Source organism: Tursiops truncatus, chromosome 3, assembly GCF_011762595.2.
Source record: "Tursiops truncatus isolate mTurTru1 chromosome 3, mTurTru1.mat.Y, whole genome shotgun sequence".
Classification (NCBI taxonomy): domain Eukaryota; kingdom Metazoa; phylum Chordata; class Mammalia; order Artiodactyla; family Delphinidae; genus Tursiops; species Tursiops truncatus.
In genome coordinates this window covers 63,656,184-63,681,180 of record NC_047036.1, presented here as the reverse complement: position 1 = coordinate 63,681,180, position 24,997 = coordinate 63,656,184, and the positions used below count along the sequence as shown (strand labels likewise).

At 37.5% G+C, this 24,997-nt stretch overlaps 1 protein-coding gene across 4 annotated transcripts in view; it reads right to left on the bottom strand.

Moving 5' to 3' along the window:
• The window catches only part of MSH3 (mutS homolog 3), a 179,797-nt gene that overhangs the window by 152,924 nt on the left and 1,876 nt on the right, over positions 1–24,997 (bottom strand). For all 4 annotated transcript variants that reach the window (XM_019929750.3, XM_019929751.3, XM_073802256.1 and 1 more), the window contains exons 3-7: positions 14,020–14,240; positions 9,760–9,966; positions 8,009–8,125; positions 7,491–7,608; positions 5,691–5,836 (exon numbers count right to left, since the gene is read on the bottom strand). In XM_019929750.3, coding sequence (XP_019785309.1) covers positions 5,691–5,836; positions 7,491–7,608; positions 8,009–8,125; positions 9,760–9,966; positions 14,020–14,240 — 809 coding nt within the window. The remainder of the gene's footprint in view (positions 1–5,690; positions 5,837–7,490; positions 7,609–8,008; positions 8,126–9,759; positions 9,967–14,019; positions 14,241–24,997) is intronic.

The following is a 24,997-nucleotide window of genomic DNA, read 5'->3' as shown; positions in this document are numbered from 1 at the left end:
TAGAGAAGACTTAACACCTATCATTCTGAAACTCTTCCAAAATAAAGCAGAGGGAGGAACACTCCCAAACTCATTCTACGAGGCCACCATCACCTTGATACCAAAGCCAGACAAAGATGTCACAAAGAAAGAAAACTACAGGCCATCTATCACTGACGAAGATAGATGCAAAAATCCTCAACAAAATACTAGCAAACAGAATCCAACAGCACATTAAAAGGATCATACACCCTGATCAAGTGGAGTTTATCCCAGGAATACAAGGATTCTTCAATATACACAAATCAATCAATGTGATAAACCATATTATCATACTGAAGGAGAAAACCATATGACCATCTCAACAGATTCAGAGAAAGCTTTCGACAAAATTCAACACCCCACTTATGATAAAAACCCTCCAAGAAAGTAGGCATAGAGGGAACTTACCCCAACATAATAAAGGCCATATATGACAAACCCACAGCCAACCTTGTTCTCAATGGTGAAAAACTGAAACCATTTCCTCTAAGATCAGGAACAAGACAAGCTTGCCCACTCTCACCACTATTATTCAACACAGTTTTGGAAGTTTTAGCCACAGCAATCAGAGACGAAAACCAAAAAAAGGAATCCAATTGGAAAAGAAGTAAAACTGTCACTGTTTTCAGATGACATGATGCTATACATAGAGAATCCCAAAGATGCTACCAGAAAACTACTAGAGCTAATCAATTAATCTGGTAAAGTAGCAGATACAAAATAATGCACAGAAATCTCTTGCATTCTTATACACTAATGATGACAAATCTGAAAGAGAAATTAAGGAAAGACTCCCATTTACCATTGCAACAACAAAAAAATAAAATACCTAGGAATAAACCTATCCAAGGAGACAAAAAACCTGTATGCAGAAAACTGTAAGACACTGATGAAAGAAATTAAAGATGATACAAACAGATGGAGATTTACTCTTGGATTGGAAGAATCAACATTGTGAAAATGACTATACTACCCAAAGCAATGTACAGATTTAGTGCAGTCCCTATCAAACTACCAATGGCATTTTTCACAGAACCAGAACAAAAATGACCCCAAATAGCCAAAGCAATCTTGAGTAAGAAAAATGGAGATGGAGAAATCAGGCTCCTTGACTTCAGACTATACTACAAAGCTACAGTAATCAAGACAGTATGGTACTGGCATAAAAACAGAAATATAGATCAATGGAACAAGACAGAAAGCCCAAAGATAAACCCACACACTTATGGTCACCTTATTTTTGATAAAGCAGGCAAGAATATACGATGGAGAAAAGACAGCCTTTTCAATAAGTGGTGCTGGGAAAACTGGACAGCTACATGTAAAGAATGAAATTAGAACACTCCCTAACACCGTACATAAAAATAAACTCAAACTGGATTAAAGACCTAAATGTAAGGCCAGACACTATAAAACTCTTAGAGGAAAACATAAGCAGAACACTCTATGACATAAATCACAGCAAGATCCTTTTTGACCCACCTCCTAGAGAAATGGAAACAAAACCAAAAATAAACAAATGGGACCTAATGAAACTTAAAAGCTTTTGCACAGCAAAGGAAACCATAAACAAGACAAAAAGACAACCCTCAGAATGGGAGAAAATATTTGCAAATGAAGCAACTGACAAAGGATTACTCTCCAAAATATACAAGCAGCTTATGCAGCTCAATATCAAAAAAGCAAACAACCCAATCCAAAAATGGGCAGAAGACCTAAATAGACATTTCTCCAAAGATATACAGATTGCCAACATACACATGAAAGGATGCTCAACATCATTAAACATTAGAGAAATGCAAATCAAAACTACAATGAGGTATCACCTCACACTGGTCAGAAGGGCCATCATCAGAAAGTCTACAAACAATAAATGCTGGAGAGGGTGTGGAAAAATGGGAACCCTCTTGCACTGTTGGTGGGAATGTAAATTGATACAGCCACTAGGGAGAACAGTATGGAGGTTCCTTAAAAAGCTAAAAATAGAACTACCATATGACCTAGCAATAACACTACTGGGCATATACCCTGAGAAAACCATAATTCAAAAAGTCATGTACCACAATGTTCATTGCAGCACTATTTACAATAGCCAGGACATGGAAGCAACCTAAGTGTCCATCAATAGATGAATGGATAAAGAAGACGTGGCACATATATACAATGGAATATTACTCAGCCATAAAAAGAAACGAAATTGAATTATTTGTAGTGAGGTGGATGGACCTAGAGTCTGTCATACAGAGTAAACTAAGTCAGAAAAAGAAAAATAAACACTGTATGCTAACACATATATATGGAATCCAAAAAAAAAAAAAAGATTCTGAAGAACCTACGGGCAGGACTGGAATAACGACGTAGGCATGGAGAGTGTACTTGAGGACATGGGGAGAGGGAGGGGTGGGCTGGGACAAGGTGAGAGAGTGGCATGGACATATATATACTACCAAATGTAAAACAGATAGCTAGTGGGAAGCAGCCACATAGCACAGGGAGATCAGCTCGGTGCTTTGTGACCACCTAGAGGGGTGGGATAGGGAGGGTGGGAGGGAGACGCAAGAGGGAGGGGATATGGGTATATATGTATACATACAGCTGATTCACTTTGTTATACAGCAGAAGCTAACGCACCAATGTAGAGCAATTATACTCCAATAAAAACGTTGAAGGAAAAAAAAGTATAATTTTTGCAAAAAAAATCAAATATAACAAACTCTGATACACACTATGTACATAGTCTATCCAGGGAAACAACTATGATAAGTAAAAGCCATCTCCATCACCCCAAGCCAATAATAGCCAAGATAACCTGGAAAAGATCATCGTTTGGAAGAGAAGAAAAAGATTAAGTAATTTACTGAAGGTCAAGGGGCAATAAAGTGGTGGAGGCAAGATTCACATAGTCTGACTCCACAAGCCACACTCTTACTCACTACTGACAATTACGAAAGGCATGGGGCCAGTAACAGACTGCATGAGCTAACAGGAGGAAAAACAACCAGTCCCTACACTCATGGATGGCTGGTGGAAAGTCAACTGACACAGCCTCTCCAGAAAACTGCCTGGCATTTTCTAAGAAAGCTGAAAACATCCACATCCTATAACTCAGCAACTCCTCCCCTACCTATATACTCTTGAGAAACTCAGGCACATGTATAAGGCATGTGCAAAAAGGTTGACAGTGTATCCTTTGTACAAGCAAAAACTGGAAAGAATCCACAAGAATAAAAAAACTGTAAAATGAAATACAATGTAGCAATGATAACAAAAAAACTACTAAGGTAACACATGTAATATCTGATAAATCCCATGTACAAAATGGTAAACAAAGAAGCAAGACCCAAAAGGATACATACAATATATTTACATTTATATACTTTTTAAGGACGTAAAACTGTATCTAAAAGCAAGGGAATTATTACCTTAAAGTCTGGATTATGGTTACCTCCAGAGGGAAGGGGCCCTTCTGTGAGCAGTGCTGTATTTCCTAACCTGGGTGGTTGTCTCAATATTACACTGTAAATTTCTGTTTTATGCATTTTTTCCTTGATTATTCTATAACTTTTTAAAAAATCACTCATTTTTGGCTCAAGGAAGTTCCTTAATTCTAGTCCAGAGGCCTTCTCTAGTGGCCAGATAGCTTGACTGTAAGTACATTAGCATACACATATAAGTTTATCTCCCAATCTACAACCAAATTTTTACAAAATATATTAACAGAAGTTCAAGTAATAAATTTATCAGCCAGATAAATTCCCCTCTGCTTTTTTAAATCAGAGAAATGGTCTATGTCATAAAACCTGCAACATGTACTACTCTGTGTGATATGTAACACTGATAAACCCATAGTCAGTCAGTATAAAGCTGTGCATTGCCCAGCCTGATGGTAGCGGGCCTGATGAGTGGCACTACAACACAAAAGCCTTTGATTTCAGACTAACTACCAGTATCCAAAGGATGACTCCTAGGTAGTGACTGGGGAACATGTGACACTCACCACAACAGGGAAAAACCCAGCAAGAACAGGGTAAAGGAAGATGAGATCCGTTTCAGCCACACTGAATTTGAGTGCCTTGTCCAATGAAGAGTTGGAAGCAAGAGCCTGGAGCTCACAAGAGAGGTGCAGCCTGGACCAGACCTCTGGATGTCATCAGCCCAAAAGTGGTTGGTGAGGTAAAGAATGGGTCCCAAGAAAATGCCTGAGATGCAAACTATCATTTCTTTGGTTTTTTTTTTTGCATGCCAGTTCATACACTACGGTTAACTTTGGCAGTAGGCCAGAGCATATTTCTAACCGCACAAAGTAGGAGTTGTATACTATCAGCTCTGCTCCTTAGATTGAGTTCCAGGTAAATATAAAATAGCACATTACATCTGATAAAGCTTAAAAGCAAGTAACCTTACTATTTGTAGGTAGGTTCAATTGCCTGCAGCTAGATAAAAAGTGCTTCTCAAGGGTAAAAAAATCATTTAGAGCCATCCAACAGTAATGCAAAGTCCAGAGAGAAAGGCTTACTGATTAAGCAAATGTCAAGTTAGCACAAAGTTATGCAGTCAGAATGAGGTATTAAAAGGTACTTTGGAGACATTTGGGTTGTAAGAATTTTTGTTGATATTGTAGCTGGTTGCAGAAGTTTGCAAAAAACAAAGAGAATGAGTTATTATTAGGCAAAGTATCCTACTTGTGCTTAACAGAACAAGGGAGTCTAATAGTTCCAAAGGGTCCTTAAACCTAAGATTTTAAGCAGAGTCCAAGTAAGTCTATAAATGGGCAAATCTGCTCACAAATTGCCAGAAGGCAAGATCAATAAAACTATGATTCACAAATTATACTTACCTGGAAGACTGGTTATAAATATTCCTAATCCTTACTAAAAAGAGTTTTGTACTAGCCAGCTATCATTTCCCTTTAACTCTCAAACTTTCCTCTAAACTAGATATGACAATCCCATAATCATTTGTGTTTAACTTCAAATCCCTAGAGGAAATTTGTAAAACCCTTTGTTATCCATGCATGTGTTGACTTTTATTCTGCTATCTGTACACTGTCCACATGCATGCCTGTCACTGGGTCAATCTTCAACCCTAAACTGCTAGAGCCCATGGACAGAAACTATCTGGATCTCTCCATAGCACAGAGTGCCAAGTAGCCACCTGAGAAAATTATAACTAGTAACTTAACATATAAAATTGGGAGGAAAATATTTTTCTAGTATAATTACTTGAGGACACAACCCATCAGATAGCCTCATTATAAACCATACATGATTACACATATTTAAAGATTCCTTGAACATCTATCATTTGTTCTTTTTTTAAATTTTATTTATTTATTTTTGGCTGTGTTGGATCTTCGTTGCTGTGTGCAGGCTTTCTCTAGTGGTGGCGAGCGGGGGCTACTCTTCGTTGTGGTGCACGGGCCTTTCATTGCGGTGGCTTCTCTTGCTGCAGAGCACAGGCTCTAGGTGCACAGGCTCAATAGTTGTGGTTCGTGGGCTCTAGAGCGCAGGCTCAACAGTTGTGGCTCACGGGCTTAGATGCTCCGCAGCATGTGGGATCTTCGCGGATCAGGGCTTGAACCTGTGTCCCCTGCACTGGCAGGCAGATTCTTAACCACTGCGCCACCAGGGAAGTCCCTATCATTCATTCTTCACCTACAAAGTACTTACCACAAGTCCAATGAAAACGTTCCCCTTTTTTTTGTCTTTAACATTTTCCTTATTTTCACAGATACACAGAAGATAGCTGGTAGAAGTATCAGTCATTATCTCATCGACATTAACAGCATCATCCAGCTTGACTAAAGGATTTACATGTAATAATCATTAAAGAAAAACAAATGCTACATTCCCATTAGCTTTTCTCCCTTAAAATAATGGTTCATTTTCCTGGGCATTTTTGCTTTATGCAAAACTCTTCCATACAGCATTTACTCTTCTGATTTATTCTGATCATAGTTACATGACTTATCTTCCCTAAGATATAAGACTCATGAGAACAGACAACTATTATCCTCTCACTTCCAAAGGGCCTGTGATATGCCTCAGATCCTGTGGAAGCACCAATGTTTAACCCTCTGCTTTACTTGGATAAGGCTGAGCCTTGACTCCTTAACAATCTCATGATGTTTAATTCCACAAGTCAAAGCATGGATACACTAAAATAGTGTAAATTACTTTCCTCCGTTAAAGTACCTAACAGCTCTCAGACATAGCAAGAGAATTTTTAAAAGATATGAGAAAAGAAAACCAAAAAAGAAAACAGAAACATACATACGTGTGTGTGTGTGTGTGTGTGTGTGTGTGTGTGTGTGCGCGCGTGTGTGTGTGTGTGCAGTAAGTCCATTACATAAATTCTCAGGGATGAAAGCTGATTTTGGACAAAGTCAGTCTGGGAACATCCACTTTGGGCATCAGCAGATAAGAGCTACAGCAGCAGCAGCAAAAGAGAAGCACGGAGGGGTGCTGTTTTAGAAGCAGGCTTTGAAAAAGAGACTCAAGTTCAGGCAAAAGAAACAATAAAATTGCGAAGTTCTTACAGCCTGATCAGCTTAAAACAACAAAGAGCTATTAATGGTCTGGGGTCCACTCTGAGTGATAATCGTTCCATATTCATGGTATTAATGGAATAAAACAGCCTTCAGCATTTGGGTAGAAGCTAAGCAGGCGTCTAAATAAGCACATCTGTAATAAACCATAACAGCAATACCTTCACACAGTATCATTTAAGACCTTATCCCTACATTCTTTTATTCTGAGAGACCTGACCCCATTCCACAGTAAACAAAATGCTTCCTTATCATATTTGATATATAATTATTTGGTTTTTAAATAATTGATAGAATTTTATGACTTTGCTGTTAAAATCATTTTGCTTCGAGTAACTCACTGAATTTATCAATGACTATAAACTGGGGGGCAATCATTATATATACTGAGGGTTCTTGCAAGTGAGAAAGCTTACAATCCATTTTGAAAAGTAATAAAATTCTTATGATGCTAACAATTAATGAAGATGACCTACTATTATGTTTTATAAGCAGTTAACTGTGTGTTAACTTGGTAGTTTTCTTTTCACATTTTGAAGTAAATAAGCTATTTTTTAGGTCTCATCTTAGGAAGATCTACAAGAGCTTGTAAGCCCTAAGCACCTAACCACTGCCCACAAAGGCCTAGGAAAGATGCAATTTCACATCAGTTGCTAACTTGCTATCATCTTTTATCAGGCTCTCTTTTTTCTTGCTCTTAAAATACAATGAACTCTCCTTTTACTATGGCATTTGAAAAATGCTTCTTTCCAGCCAATATCAACTCTTCTCTCTTCAGTACCTTACGAATCACAGGTCAAGGTAACCATACTGCCTCATCTCATCAAAAAGGTACCCAATCAAAGAACAGTTTTAAAAAATGCTATTTAAAACAAAGTCCTTGTAACATTTAAGAAAAACAATTCCTATTTGAAAAGGATATCTTCTCCAATAAGTGTAGATTTTGTATAAAGAGCAGTCAATTTCCGGGAAAAGAGTGAACTTTTGCTGTCCCCAATGGCTTTTAACGCAGCTGTTTCAGTTTGTTTCACAACTCCCACCTTCAACAAAAGTAAGAAATACTGCATATCAAATACGATGGAAAATTTGTTAACAAAACATTAATTCTAGACTTTGAAAGGTTAATTCTGAAACATTTAAAATAAATAAATTAGTCCACAATGTCCAGAGGTAGGGCTTAAGTAATAAGTACCACAAGGACCTTGCAAGTGTGGATAAATCACTATGAAACACGCCATCACAGAGTTGAAAAAACTTTTTACCCTAAATATCTAGTATGTTAAAAACTCATGGAGCTATACTGCCAATAATTATGACAAATTTTAACTTCTCCAAAATATCAAATTCCAAAACCAGTTATAGCCTACCATCTTAGAAAACATTTCCCTCTCTGGAAGAGACTCTAATCCCCTTTTCCCACAAGTTGAAGCCAAAGCTGACCTTATATCCCTTGGCCACAAGGCGGCGTACGTGAACAAACAGCCGGTGAGTAGGTATGCTTGCTGTCATAAAGTTGTGATCTAAATGGCAATAGATATTGAGCTCCCGGGCTGCAATCTAAAAAAATTTAAGAAGAAAATATCAATAAATTTCTACTTCTAGATTCCCTGTGCAGTGTTTGTTCACTTTGTTAAAAATCCATCAAGGTATACATTTAGGATTTGTGCACTTCTCTGTGCGGTATGTCAATAAAAAGTTTAAAAGACATTCACTGTGTACAAGCCTATGGTTTTATCTTTTTTTTAACAGCGTCCATGGCCTAACCGCAAAGCCAACATCTATATTTATAAACAACTCAGAAAAATATGACAGGTTTTCTTTTATGTGCTTAGATCTATCAAAACCTTAAAAGTGCTGAGCTTTCCCTGCACAACACAGAGACCATGAGACTGAAGTAGAATAAGAATTTGCTACTTAGCACATGCAAATAACTGAAAATTAGGAGATACCACAGAGTATACATACATGATGAACCTCCTTGGACAGAGGGCATCTTTGAGGAAGTGAGAAAAGAACCCCCTGGTCTGGTTAGCTACTTAATGATGCATGAATGATAGGAATGCAGAATCAGGCAGCACCACCTGATTCCCTACGTTTTTCTACAAAGTCCCAGGGCTTAGATATTGCCCACTGGGGCCACGGAATTGGAGTCATTCCTCCACTCTCACTCCCCTATACCACCTGTCTCTGAACTGTATTAGTTCATCACTGCAGGGCAAGAAGACATCAGTCTTTACTGTGGTCAAGGCTGAATTTAGCACTCAACCTAGAGAGAAGGACAGACAACAGCACTTCTTTCACCCCTTCATCTATAAGAGGCCAACCACGTGGTTCCTGTCCTCAGGAAACACGCGGATGCTGTTTCAAAGTCTAATTTCATGACACAAAAGAGAGCATCATGCCATCTGAACTAGAGAACACCACTTTCCAGCCACAGGACTTAGGACACTAGAAGAACAAAAGTTGGTCAGGTCTCCACTCCCCATTCATGAGGTGGCAGACGAGCCACCTCATCACTCTCTGAAGATGTACTATCCAACCAGGCCTAAAACTAAGAGATCATCACAATCATTCGTGACTTCAACAGCACCACCAGCAATACCAAGCCTAAGCTTGCCCCTAAATGCTCAAATTTACTTTTAACCTTCTTAACTTAGGCCATTATCAAACACCCCAAATTAAATACAAACCCACCTTAGACTAAGATAGCAAGACAGCTGATATACGGAGACCTGTAAGACTTCACACACTTGTTGGTGGCTGGCAGAGTTAATGTGCTCTTCCACTGAGATTTAACTATGTTCCTGGCTATGAAAATTCATAAGTTAAGGGTAAAAAGAGGAATATCTGTACATCTCAATTTTCTTTTTCTTGCTTGAGTCTTCATTAGGAATACTCACATGATTATGGTTCATTCACAACTGACTTTCGATGGATGAAAGGTACTGGGCCAGCACCATGGAGAATAAGCACGAACATTCCAATAGGGACCCCTCACTTCCTTCCCCACAAATCTAGCATCCACCAAGTTTGCTTGTGTCTATTTTTAGTTTTTACTTTAAATGAAAGTATTTTTGAAGGTAATTGATCACATTAGCTTCTCCATGAGGTCAGAAAATGAAATAAAAACACTGGAAAATATTTAAGGCTGGACAAAAAAACAGGAAACAGTATCTGAGAAAACAACTTACCTCTGCATCTTCCCCAAAGAATCTATACTTATATCCACATTCCACACACAAAATTGCATCTTTCTGCTGCTGCTTCATTTCTATGTATTGTAATTCTAAGGGGGTGTAGATGCTTTTGGTCCGTTTGTTAGATGGTTTAGAATCAGAAGTCTTCTGTAAGTTTTCACAACTGCTATGTGATGATCCACAATGACTGAGTGTCTTGTCCTGGCAACCGAAAGATTTTTATAGTTTAAAAAGTATTAACTGTAATAATAGTTCCAGAACGTAAATTTGGCACAAGGCTAATAATTGGTGAATCCAAGTGAAAAGTTTACAAGAGTATATCATGTATTAGGCATATTTTCTTGCAGGTTTGGAATTTTCTCAAAGTAAATGACTTAAAAAAGTGAGCCAAACTAAACTACTGTATAATTATTTGAGCAAATTTTGAAAGCCTAAACTAAAAAAGCTTTCTATACTTCTCTTTAAATTGGATTTCATTAAACCAATTATAATTAACCATTTTCTTTTCTTTATTTCCAGATATATAAGGCACAAAAAGTCATCAGGCATCGATCTGTCTCCCTCAGCGGTAAGGCAAAACCACTTTCAACAAGCATGCCAGCAGCTAAACCTGCACTTAACGTTTAAATTTCCAAGTACAGTCTAAAAGATAGTATGTTCCATAATCTTTATTCCAAGAAAGAATCACAATTTGTTTGGTAAAGAGAGATGAGAAACAGCTTTTGGAAAGCATAAAGCACAAGGTTACATTTTCAACATTAGTATTCCTGATATCCACCTGTCTATATGAAAACCATAATTAAATCCAGTTCACAGCTTAGAGCGAATTCCTTGCTTCTGAGACTTATTAAGGTCAAATGAAACAAATCTGTACAATTGATGACATAAAAATTCATATTTTAAGAAAAGGCAAGAAAAATCTAAACATAAAATTTTTCTCTCCCCATTTTGGGCCCCTCCGTCCCCTTCAGTGTGCATTGTGCATCTATCTGCCTTATGCTTAGGTTTAGCAGAAATACCTGCTCAACCATGAAGATCAATTTTCCTCCTTCTGGTGCCAGCCTTATAACTCCTTGGAAGCTAACATTTCTTTCTCAATCCTTTAAGGGGTCACGATGACCCACCCACTCGCCTCGTACACACAGACATCTATGGGGAACTTTATATACAATGCCAACATACCATTTCCCTTAAAGATAGCCATTGGTGCATAACATACCGGTCAGACGACCTGGGGAGACACTGGGCACCTAATGGAAGTCTTCTTAGCTTAAATACTTACTTATGACCTTATTAATGTTACTAGCTATATTACTTGTATTCTGCCTATTTTATAATATAATTGTTTCTTGCGTTACCAAATGTATGACTGAGCCTCCAATAAAATTAATAATGATTAGGCGACTTAAAACAATTGACAAAATATACAGTCCTATATGATCAGTGATTTTAATAGTGTAACTCTAGATATGGGAAGAAGCAACAAGAGAGAATCGTTTTCTAGACCGTAACAGACTATAAGACAGGTGGTTCAGAGGCTCTCGGCTACTGTGAACAGGGCCTAGTCCAGGAACAGCACAGTGGGTGGCCTATCAACAAAATCCTTGCCTGACCTGAGAATGAGTATTCCTAGCGCCATAGGACAAATTGATCACAAAATGCCTCCCAAACCTTGGTTGAAATTAAGACCGAAAGGGAACCGATTATAAAATAAAGACTGTTTGCCCATCAACCAATTCTACAAGAATGAAGTCATTAGCTACTGTGGTTGCTGACCTATATTACACCCTGAAAGGAATTCAGGAAGATCAGGATGAGGCTCTTTGTGAAACTTGCCCTCAGATAGTTAGATATTTTCAGGAGAAATTTTTTTATAAACCTGGATTCTTGCATCATCCCATACTTAGAAAAGCACTAAAATCATTAACTAAGATGTCTGTTCCTTGTGACTAGCAGCAACCTTCTACCGAGATGTGTGCTTGAGTGCACATACCCCCTTTACCAAAATCACACATATGCTGGCCTCCCCGCCCTTTACTTCTTTGGAACAGTTCTCAGAGCTCTCTGAGAGACTACCTCCTGGGTTATAATCCTCAGGTTGGCTCAAATAAAATTTTTCACTTCTTTCTTAGATTGACTATTGATTATTTTTGTCAAAAGGATAAATCCAGCTTCTAATTAACTGTCACTGGGTCACTGCCAACATCTAAAAACTTACCAGCTACCCCTGAGATTAAAAATATGGCCTAAAAGACTAGTGACCAGCAGAGGCAGAGAAGAGAGAAAGAGAAATGTCTTATATGGCCCAGGGAGGGGACCGCAGTCCAAGGAAAGCCCAGAAACACGTTCTTTACAGTTGCAGTTGCTAAAGGTTTAAAAAATTCAGCTTAGCTGGAATAGCAGGTAGAGACACAGTTTATCTGAATAGCGAAGCCAAGCAAACCTCCAAAGATCAGCAATGAGATCTGGTAAGGTATGGACAGGTATGGCAGGAGAAAAGTGGGTCAATATACCAGGTTGGAGAATGCATTTGCTTTTAATTATGATGGATTTTCTACTTCGTTTCCATGACTGTTATCTAAAATTCAAGAAAACCACATATTGCAAAACTTAATGAATACTTAAAAAAATATATTTCCTGGAAAAAGAAAGTTCTTTTTCTTATAAAAATAAGGTATAAAGTAAAAAGAAAAAGTTTCTTTTTACTTTATACCTTATTCATATAGGGAATGAAAGTAGGAATCCAGCAAATAGTTTTAAGCATACGGGATATGAATAAACAAGTCAATCTGAATACTTGAGTATTAAGCAACTTTTTTTCCCCACCATTTGGGTGAAAATATTTCTCAGATATACTCTTTTTCATATTCCCAGAGACAGCATTCTGAACTCAATTTAACTTTGTCTTGACAATTGAGGATGATGAGAATAATAAAATGGGACTTTCAGGACCTATTTCTCGGTGTCCCTTCTAACTGGTTACTTCTAATGTGCTGTGAATCAGAAATGCCAAGTTGGTCATTTTATGTATAAACCAACAGTAAATCTCATGAGACCCTAGGATAAATTCTCCAATTAATAAAGTGAACATACACAGACAAACTTTTTGACCTCTATACTTTATGACCACTACACTCAGGTGAACTGCTTCTAAGTACTAAAAAAAGATTAAAAATGAAAACAAAGCAACTTTTTTTCTGATGATGTAAAATAAGTCAATGGATCTTACGGCCTGGCTGAAGGAGGAGTTCATGAATCTGGACTTTGTGGGAAGGAGTGTGAACTTCTGAAAATTAGATACAAAATTGTGTTGGTCTGAGTATTTTTCTGAGTAACAAATCCATAGTTTTCATTAGATTTAAATGACTCATAAAAAAAAGTAAAGAACTAGTTCTCTAACTCCATGGTTTTCGATCATGGCTACACATTAAAATGAGAGCTTTTAAACGATATCCATGCCCAGTTTTTCATGAAAACTAACTAAACATGATTCTGAAGAAGGGTTCTTACTATCGGTATTTTATTTTATTGACGTATAGTTGACATACAATATTACGTTAGTTTCAGGTGTACAACATAGTGATCTGATAGTCAAATACATTATGAAGTGATCATAAGTCCAGTAACTAACTGTCACCATACAAAATTATGACAGTAAGGTGATTCTAATTTAAAGCTGGGCTGAGAACCACTAATTCTGATTTATAATAGATTTCAATGATGGATCAAGAGTTAAATTCCCTGATTTTGCAATGGTGAAAAATACTAATAATCACCGAACAGTGGAAGAAGTAAGGAAGCCATATACGTTTGGTTAAACTCTGAATTTATTATATCAGCCAAGCTTTCAACTAAAAACCTCAAAACATCTCTACAAATTATTCACTGTGATTTTCCAGACTAATCATGGAAACTATAAGGAGGACTATAAGAAACTGTGCTTGTATTAATTATTAATAAAGAATCCCCCCAAGTCAGTGGCTCCTAATCCAGGCTGTATATCAGAATCTGCTGGGAGGTTTTCTTGGTTTTCTGTTGTTTTAATAAAACTAATTCATCCTGCCTTAGTACATAGTAAATCACAATCTCCAGGAATTTAAAAACAAAAAACTAAAAAGCAAAAGCTCCCTCAGCTCATTTGGATGATCAGCCAAGTTTGGGAACCAGTGCCCTGAGTGAACCCACAAACCTAATGGCACGTGAGAACCTACAGTTCTAAGTAACTGGATATTCATCTGTATAAGAGTTACATACCTTTTGACTAGTTTGAGATTTGGAATCTTCAGAAGAAACTGCATTCTTTGCACGTAGAAGATCGATATCATCAAAATCAGTACATTTTGGCAGAACTGCAAATCTCTTCTGAAGAGACTCTGTCTGGACTCTATTTTGAGGAAGGGCAGAATCGCAGCAGAATTCTTTCAATTTTTCCAGAGACTTTAAAACAATCCTGGTCCTCAGATGTTTCTTTGGCTCTTAGCAAGTCAGAAGAAAATATAACAATAGTATTTTATCTCATTATGTCAATTCATAATTAGCATAGGATTTTTAAAGAGGGAGCTTCTCACTAAAGCAATGAATCTAACTATAATGTGATAAGGAAATAAAGAAACCTCGGGTTCAGGGTGAAGATGGCATATTGAAACATAGATCTAATTTCACTTGGTCCTGAAACCCCATTAAAAACTACAACAGGGGCTTCCCTGTTGGCGCAGTGGTTGAGAGTCCGCCTGCTAATGCAGGGGACACGGGTTCATGCCCCGGTCCAGGAAGATCCCACATGCCGTGGAGCAGCTGGGCCCGTGAGCCATGGCCGCTGAGCCTGCGCGTCCGGAGCCCGTGCTCCGCAACGGGAGAGGCCACAACAGTGAGGCCCACGTACAGCAAAATAAATAAATAAATAAATAAATAAAAAATAAAAGGGGGAAAAGGATTCAAAAAAAAAAAAAAACTACAACAGGGCAGACAGAAAAGAAGAGGTGACAACTGCAAACAAAATATCTGAATCTAGAAGGATAAATGGATAAGCAATAACCAATTTAGCATACCTGAAAGCTAAATCCTAAATCAGTAATATATAAAACCAGGAACTAATCCTACTTGGAACACAAAATGCTTATTAAATGGCTCAAGAATCAGGGTACCAGTAGCTCTGGAAATGGAAAAAAGGGAGGTTCTAAAATAAACAGAACTGGTTCAAAACAATTTAATCCCTAGACCCCTACCCCACTCCAAACTCAAGGGTAACTGTCCTCCTTCTACCTCAGAAGAAGACTGGAGATTTCTCTGGAAAAGGCAACACAGGCACAGGTGAGACGCAGTACTGTGCCTGAGCCATAAGAATGATGGGAATACAGGCTTACTGTATGTGGAGAAACCAGCCTCTTCTCACCAGCTCCCAGAACACAGGCAGCCAGAGTTCTCTCTCCAGGCAGGAGCTCACAAGACTCCGGACTGGGGAAACTGACCAGCTCCATGGGAAAGACCTAAAGATACTGACATCAGGAATTCACCAAGGAAACCACCCCCAGGACATGTGCCTTCCTGCCTCCACAGCTTTGCTCATGCTATTCTTTCTCCCCAGAATGCCCTTGACCCCAATTTCCACATGGCAAATTGTACTCACTTCGTCCAGACCCATCTCAAAACTACTTTTTCATGAAATTCTGCTAATTCTCCCAGTTTAAAGTCATCTTTTCTTTCTCTATGTTCCTATAACAAGATCGCATCTCTCTACAGCACTTATCACACTCTGCCAATTAGCAGTTATTAATAAGCAAGCAACCCATAAAATAAGGGAAACTATCATGTACTGGGTATCTACTATATGCCAGAATACATCTTTTCACCCTTTAGAGCAATACTATTAGGTAATTATTATTTAATATAAAGAAATTGGGACTGCATTTATTATCTCTTACCTTCCCATTAAAGCAAAAACACTCTGAGGGCAAGAGTTGGGTTTTGTTCATTTCTAAAAGTTTAAATATTTTCATATTAATATGCAAACCTCTTTTTAGATCTATACTTTATCCTGTCTCCTGTTAACCTTGTAGCTAGAAAAATGTATATTTGAAATCTCTTTTCAAATGTATATATTCATCTTGTTTACTGTTATTCTCCCCTTTTCAGGATGTATACTTGAATCACTCTTCAAACATATAGTGTAAGTTTTTATATTATATAAGGACTTCCCCCTATCGATTCAAAAAAACTTTCCCGTGATGGGAGTGGGGTATAAGTCTCAGAATTGCACTCATGTGAAAAAAGAATATCTAAAACTGAAGTGTTAAAAACTAAGGTGAAGTAGCCAGAGACTCTTCTAGCTAGTGAACGCTCTGCTCTTTTCTTCCCATTATTTATTTTTTTAAGTAAACAGTAAAGTTCATATCTCAAAAAATTCCATGTCTAGGCCTTATTTCCACAAACTTCAGGGTTTGCTCAGCTGGATGTGCAGCAAGGACTTAGCGTGCATGTGGTAAGAGCCCTTGATTGCTCAGTTTCTTGCCCTCCTCCTTACCATCCTTCCCTACCCTACCCTACTCTCACCACTGCCAAGGAAGATTCCACCTTGAAGCTCCATCCTTGAGTTATGCTCAATACAGAAAGGTTTTTGTCGGTTCAGAAAGATCCCGGATTGAGCCCATGCTTCTGTACAACCTCTCTGCTACCCTTCCACATCTCTTAAAGTTTTTTCTCTCCTTTTTCTGTGTAGCCATCTTTCATCCTTAGGCTACAATGACTTTCTACGAGTGCACCACAGCTCAAGAGTTAGGAAAGAAGGTGTCCCACACTTGTTCATTTCTATCAAGCCATTATGATTCCTGAACTCTAAAATAAGAGAAAGAACTGGTACACAAGCGATTACCCAAAATTACAATTTTTTCTTAATGCTCCTAGGACCATCAAATCTTGAGCCATCTAAAAGAAAACCAGGGGGAAATATGAACATGTTATCTGTGGGAAGAATGAAGCTTACACAGGAAAACCAAAATCTTTCATTGCCTTCCTCACAGATACCTAAGAGAGATTCTAACACCTCATAAGGCCCTCAGTGAAAAAAACTAAATTGGAAGGCTTCTCAAGTGCAAAGCCCCCAAGAGCTACGAAACCCTCATGTCTGAGAAGGGACACAGATATAGGCACCAGTCCCTCAATTAGGCCTTGAGGAAGACTGTAACTACTGTGCAAAACCTGGCTCATGGAAAACTGAGTACTATGAAAATTAAAAGGGAAACCTCCTAAAATGGAGTTGGGAGGCCAGCAGGGAGAGCTCTCCTGGACATACTACCCAGCATCAATACAGATCCCAACAGGAAGAGACTTACCTTGCATCCCCTATAGAAGTGACACTAGCTTACTACCACCAGCAGGAGGAAGATTTTCTCCTTGCCTGGCAACAGTACAACCAATGAGAGACTGTCACAACTCAGCCAAAGAAAAGCCACTATACTTTGAACTCCCAGTTTCCTCCAATGACCCTCCCAAATTCCTCTTCTCCTCTATAAAAGAGTTTCCTCTCCTTTGCCTTGCTGAACTTGCATGTGGTTTGCCATAGTTGCATGTCCTAAATTGCAGTTCTTACCTGCTCCCAGATAAATCCATTTTGCTGGTAAAATAATTGGCTGTTCTCCTGTTTTAGTTTAACAGTACCCCAATAAACCTTAACAACCTCCATATTCTGCTCCTATACTTAAAACCTCACTTATACTATTTCCTTTTCTGAAGATGCCATGAAATGAACTATCAAATTGCCACAATATGAGATTAAGACTTGCCAGCATTATCTCTAAAGTCTCTGAGCCCTTAAGAGGATATACCCTAGAAATAAGGCCATTGGTTGCTGTCCCAACACGTTAAATAGGCCAAAAACTTCTCAGTAAAAATCTTTCACTGAATTAACACCTTCACTGTTTGAGCTTTAATTTTTTGTGTACCATAAAATGTAAATACATAATAGTTACTTTCTCTACTCAGGCTTCCTCCTCTAGGCCTAGGTTATGAAGGATCAAGGAGGTAGAAGAATTATCATATTTTAAATAAAGAATTTTAATCTAGAAGGAAGCAGAGTAGATGCTGAAATAAAAATATGTGCCACTATAAATAGATTTTTTTTAATCTATATAAGAATCTGTTTTACAGATAAAATAATTCATCTTAAAAAAAGGAAAAAAAGAAAAACCTCTGGAATATTACAAACATATTTTAAATCAGTTGAATTAAACACAATGTTCAGGCAAAACCAATCTATACTGAAGTCAGGATAGTGGTTATCCTTGGTGGGGGGAAGGGGTTGCCAGTGGGAGGGAGCACGGAGAGGTTTCCGGGGGTCCTAGTAATATAGTTTCTTGATCTAAGTGATGGTTATATAGGTGACTTCAGTTTGTGAAATTTATCAAGCTTATGATTCTCTACATGTGTTAAACATCTATAATGAATTAAAAACATCAACAAATCCATGTTCATAGATCTCAGGGTCTCAAGAATTCTCTTTTGGGAAGATAAATTACACCCAATGTTTTCGAGGGTTTAAGCTCAAAAGAAGATATTTAAGCTTAGGCAGATAAAAATAAGACACAAGTCAAGGAGGAGAGTCTTAAAAAGAAAAATAAATAGATTTAAGAGGCAGTTTCAAATCTTGTCTAACAACAGAAACCCAGGTAAAGGGCAGAACTTCTTCTTTTAAAAGACTTATTTTTTAATCTTAGTGCCCTTGTTTTTAAATATCCATTCCAAATTGGGGCATGTTGTTTTAAACGTCAAAAGGTGATTCTTTTTTTAAGAGCATAAAATGAAAATGGAAAGTTTGCTGGATAAAATTTTTTACCCGGTAGAATAGGCAGTCATTACAGAATGCAAAAATGGGAGTTTGGGGAATGGCATATTTGATTCCATGAAAAATTTTGATTTTTTCACTAAAACTAAGTAGCTTTATACTCAGCCATAAAAAAAAAAAAAAAAGAATGCCATTAGCAGCAACATGGATGGAGCTAGAGATTATCATACTAAGTGAAGTAAGTCAGACAAAATCTTTTATCATATGATATCACTTATATGTGGAATCTAAAATGTGATACAAATGAACTTATTTACAAAAACAGAAACAGATTCACAGTGTTAGAAAACAAACTTATGGTTACCAAAGGGGAAAGGCCAGGGGTGGGGGGGGCCACGGTGTGGATAAATTAGGAGTTTGGGATTAGCAGATACAAACTACTATATATAAAACAGATAAACAATGAGGACCTACTGTATAGCAAGGGAACTATACTCAATATTTTGTAATAACCTATAAGGGAAAAAAATCCAAAAAAAAAAAATATATGTCTGACTGAATCACTTTGCTGTACACCGGAATCTAACACAACATTGTAAATCAACTATACGTCAATTAAAAAAATATTTTAAATAACTAAGCAGCTTTATGTTAGGATATTAATTGCAGTGTGTAATAATTATAAATATTAATCGATGTCTTTTATAAAATGGTCTAGGGTAAACTGGAAAAAATGAATTTAAGTCAGATTTCAATTTGAACTTCCTGCATATGGTTTAAAGGTATAATATCTGATACATTTCCCGGGTCTTTTTAAAAAATTGTATCTTATTTTTATATACTCTGGCTATATTTTATAATATCTTTAATTGATTTTGGAAAGTCCACATTTATATAGTATTAAGATAATGGATATTTGTATTTATCAAAATGCATTTGAGACAGAGTTCTACACTGTTTATCTGTAATTAAAGTAAGAATAATAACAAAAAGTCAAGTCTGAATCTGGGGAGATTTTATTTACCAAACGTAGCCAGACATATATATATTCCATCCCATATGTTTTTCCTATGTGATGCTGACACTCCTGCACTGAAAGGTGGAATCCATGTTCCTTCCCCTTGAACCCACACAGGCCTTTGTAACTAATTCAACCAACAGAGTATGGCAGAAGTGACACTATATAACTTCCAAAGCTAGACTGTGAAAGACAATACAGCTTCCGTCTGGCTCTCTCTCACAGATACTCATTCTTGGAAACCAGCCACCACTGCTATGAGGAAGCTAAAATTAGCCCACACAGAGAGACAAGGGAGCCAGCTCATACTGGTAAGTGAAATCTTCAAGAACTTTGTGAGCCAGTTGTAAAACACAGCTATTATGTTACAGTATATAAACTTACAATTAAATGAATTACATTAAAAACAAAGGTAACAGAGGGCTTCCCTGGTGGTGCAGTGGTTGAGAATCTGCTTGCTAATGCTGGGGACACTGGTTCAAGCCCTGGTCTGGGAGGATCGAGCCCTGGTCTGGGAGGATCCTACATGCTGCTGCAGAGCAGCTAGGCCCGTGAGCCACAGATACTGAGCCTGCGCGTTTGGAGCCTGTGCTCCGCAACAAGAGAGGCCGCGATGGTGAAAGGCCCGCGCACCGCGATGAAGAGTGGCCCCCGCTCACCACAACTAGAGAAAGCCCTCGCACAGAAACGAAGACCCAACACAGCAAAAATAAATAATAATAATAATTAATTAATAAAAAATCCTACCCCAATTATCTACTTAAAAAAAACAAAGGTAATAAATACTCAGGCCTCATTGCTTCCTAAAACTTTTATTACATTTTACTATTGTCTATAATCTAAAGATTATTAACATGTATTGTCTCTTTATGGTGTAAATACTATATAATGGTGTGCTATTGCAACTATCCATCCTTTCCCAACTCTAGAAAAGTCAAGGCTTAAGAACGGGGCTACTCCAGACCTTCTCTTCCAAAGCTTAAAAACAATCCCTAAAAAGATCAAACTGATCCACAAGGAATTTAACTACTTGCCAGAACAAAATTCAACATTCTTTAAAGAAACACAAATCCCAGCACACGACAACACAAAGTTCAAAATACTTATTATCAGGACTTCCCTGGTGGCGCAGTGGTTCGGAGTCCACCTGCCGATGCAGGGCACAGGGGTTCCATCCCTGGTCCAGGAAGATCCCACATGCTGTGAAGCAACGAAGCCCGTGCACCACAACTACTGAGCCTGCATTCTAGAGCCCGTGAGTCACAACTACTGAGCCCACACACCACAACTACTGAAGCCCACGTGCCCAGAGCCCGTGCTTTGCAACAAGAGAAGCCACCGCAATGAGAAGCACACACACAGCAAGGAAGAGTAGCCCCCGCGCCCACACGCAGCAATGAAGACCCAACGCAGCCAAAAATAAATAAATTTAAAAAACAAAAATACAAAACACAATCCAAATAATTAATTACTAAACATGCAAAAAGTAGAAAAATCAGTCAAGGTGTACCAAACCAGAAATGATAGAGATGACAGAATTAGCATATAAGGACATGAAAACACATATTATAAACATGTTTCATATAATGAAAAATGAAAAGGAAAAAATAAAGAGGAGCAGAATGGAAGGTTTTTGTTTGGTAACAGCTTTACTGAAATACAATTCACATAGAAAAATGGGATGTTTTTTAAAAAGAACAATACAGAACTTCTAGAGATGAAATATACAATATCTGAACTGAACATTTCACTGAATTAAATTTATATCATATTAGATACTACTGGAAAAAAATATCACTGAACTTGAAAATACAGCAGGAGAATCAATCCAAAATGAAGCAGAAGGGGAAATAATACTGGAAAATAAATGAAAAGAGCTTCCTTATTTGAGGGATAATGTTAAGTAATCTAGCATCCCTATTAATAAACTCTCAGAAGAAGAGAAAGGGAAGAGACAGAAAAAAATTTTGAGAAAAAAGTGGCCAAAAAATTCTTCCAAATTTGATGAAAACTATAAACTGATGGAACCCAAGAAGCTTTAAATGAACTCCAAACAGGATAAAGATTAATGAAGAAATAAGAATTTTTTTAAATACTAGACTAAGGCTCATCAAAATCAAATGTGGCAAATGGGACCTAATGAAACTTCAAAGCTTTTGCAAAGCAAAGGAAACCATAAACAAGACCAAAAGACAACCCTCAGAATGGGAGAAAATATTTGCAAATGAAGCAACTGACAAAGGATTAATTTCCAAAATTTACAAGCAGCTCATGCAGCTCAATAACAAAAAAACAAACAACCCAATCCAAAAATGGGCAGAAGACCTAGACATTTCTCCAAAGAAGATATACAGATTGCCAACAAACACATGAAAGAATGCTCAACATCATTAATCATTAGGGAAATGCAAATCAAAACTACAATGAGATATCATCTCACACCAGTCAGAATGGCCATCATCAAAAAATCTAGAAACAATAAATGCTGGAGAGGGTGTGGAGAAAAGGGAACACTCCTGCACTGCTGGTGGGAATGTGAATTGGTACACCCACTATGGAGAACAGGATGGAGGTTCCTTAAAAAACTACAAATAGAACTACCATACGACCCAGCAATCCCACTACTGGGCATATACCCTGAGAAAACCATAATTCAAAAAGAGTCATGTACCAAAATGTTCATTTCAGCTCTATTTACAATAGCCCGGAGATGGAAACAACCTAAATGCCCATCATCAGATGAATGGATAAAGAAGATGTGGCACATATATACAATGGAATATTACTCAGCCATAAAAAGAAACGAAATTGAGCTATTTGTAATGAGGTGGATAGACTCAGAGTCTGTCATACAAAGTGAAGTAAGTCAGAAAGAGAAAGACAAACACCGTATGCTAACACATATATATGGAATTTAAGGGAAAAAAATGTCATGAAGAACCTAGGGGTAAGACAGGAATAAAGACACAGACCTACTGGAGAACGGACTTGAGGATATGGGGAGGGGGAAGGGTGAGCTGTGACAAAGCGAGAGAGAGGCATGGACATATATACACTACCAAACGTAAGGTAGATAGCTAGTGGGAAGCAGCCGCATGGCACAGGGAGATCAGCTCGGTGCTTTGTGACTGCCTGGAGGGCTGGGATTGGGAGGGTGGGAGGGAGGAAGATGCAAGAGGGAAGAGATATGGGAACATATGTATATGTATAACTGATTCACTTTGTTATAAAGCAGAAACTAACACACCATTGTAAAGCAATTATACCCCAATAAAGATGTTAAAAAAAAAAAAATCAAATGTGGGCAAACGAGTGATAAATACAAAATCGTAAAAGCAGCCAGAGGAAAAAAGACATATTAGGGAAATCAACACCATAATTCAAAAACACCAAAAACACCTTGATGTCACAAATGTTAAAGGTTAAGAACCTTTCAAGGAATACTATGACTCCCTTTCTTCTTAAATATAGGACTTTTCTAATATATACTTTACCTAGTTTCCTGTGACTTCTCTTCTTTTAGAGATACATATTTGAATTTCTTTTCAAATGTATGTTTTACCTTTTTATTATTATTCAATTTGTTTTCAAAACACATATTTAAATCACTTTTCAAATGTATCAAGTTTCCTTGTGAGTATAAAAGCTTCCTTCCCCTGTGGATCCTAGGTATAAAAATGAGCTTATAAATTGAAGAATTAAGAACTGAAGTGGATCCATATAATGGCATATTATTCAACAATAAAAAGGAATGATGTAATTTAGAGTACTCAAAATCATGGAAAGTAGAATGTTGATGGCCAGGGACTGGGGGAGGAGGGAATGTGGAGCTATTATTTAATGGCTATAGAGTTTCAATTCTGCAAGACAAAAAGAATTCTAGAGATGGATGGAGGTAATGGTTGTACAAAATTATGAATGCACTTAATTGAACTGTACACTTAAAAATGGTTAAGATGAAAATTTTATGTTCTGTGTACTTTACCACAATAAAAAGAAATCAAATCAAAACAACTTTTGAAAGGAAGGAGGTACTGATACATGCTACAACATGGATGAACCTTAGAAACATTAGGCTAAGTGAAAGAAATCAGACAAAAAGGCCACATACTGTATGATTCTATTTATATGACATGTTCAGAATAGACAAATCTATAGACAGAAAATAGATTCGTGGCTGCTTAGGTCGGTGAGGGGGGCGCTGCTTGGGGAAAATGGGAAGTGACTGCTATTGGGTACTGAGTTTCCTTTGAGGGTGATGAAAATGCTCTAAAATTGACTTAATGAGGGCTGCACAATTCTGTGAATATACTGAAAGTCATTGAATTGTACATGGTAAAGGGTGAATTGTATAACATGTGATTATATCTTAATAATCTGTTATTTAAAAAAAAAAAAAAACCCGAGGTGGAGCAATCACCCAGCGTTCGACTGGGGAAAGCTCTTTCTTCTTCCTGAGTGTGATTTTTACCAAGTAGCAAAGGTCTTATTTCAAAACATTCCAAGTCTGTTGCCCCTTTTCCACCTCAGCTCCCCTGGGTGCCTGGAAAAGTTACTTAAGTGTGGTAACCCTCAACCTCACCTATCACTGGAGGACAGCAAGGGTTGTTTGGAAGAATAAAAGAACTACAAAAACCTGTACAGCAATGGCAGGCAAACAGAGGGTTCATTAACAGCTTGACGAATTTACTGAAAAACTGAATAGATCAGATCTATGTAGAGTAATGAAACCCTAGAAAATGCAAATTCTGTCAAGTCATGCCTCTCGCCATGGCCCCTTCAGGTAGGAGGAGAAAAAGGGTATCATCAGATTTATCCTTCTCTTTAACCATACGTCTCCATTTCTATAGTTATTTCATACTAAGGCTTTCATGTTAACCCTAAATCCAAACTTTACTTCTTGATCCACTAAATAGAAACTTTTTTTTTTTTTTTTGGTTTTGTCTCGTTTTCTTTACCTAAATTCCTGGGGATAATGAAGAAAGAAGCATTTTCTGTCCTCCCCTATCACAAATTGTCTGAGGCCAAAAACTAGAGAAAAATCTGCTCAACCATCTGTATCCAACACCTCCCCTAGAAGTCCAACAGCTCAGGAATAGTGGTTTTACCCAAAACCCTTTAGCATACAGAAAAAGCAGCTCCATGATTAAAAAGGACAGGGTAGATCTACATGTCCTGACATTGAAAATTGTTCAAAATGTTCTGCTAAGTGGAAAAAAACAGTTGCAAATTAGTATATATAGTATAATATAATTTATAAAATATCATTATTAGTTAACTTATTTTGGGGTCTATTTGAGTACATATAGATGTGTATAAACAGAAAAACCTGGAAGAATGTACAGCACCCCCAAAAATTAGCAGTAGCCCTTACTGAAAGGGAGAGATTATGAGGTCTTTTACTGTCCACCTTCTACATTTCTGTATTGTTTGAAATT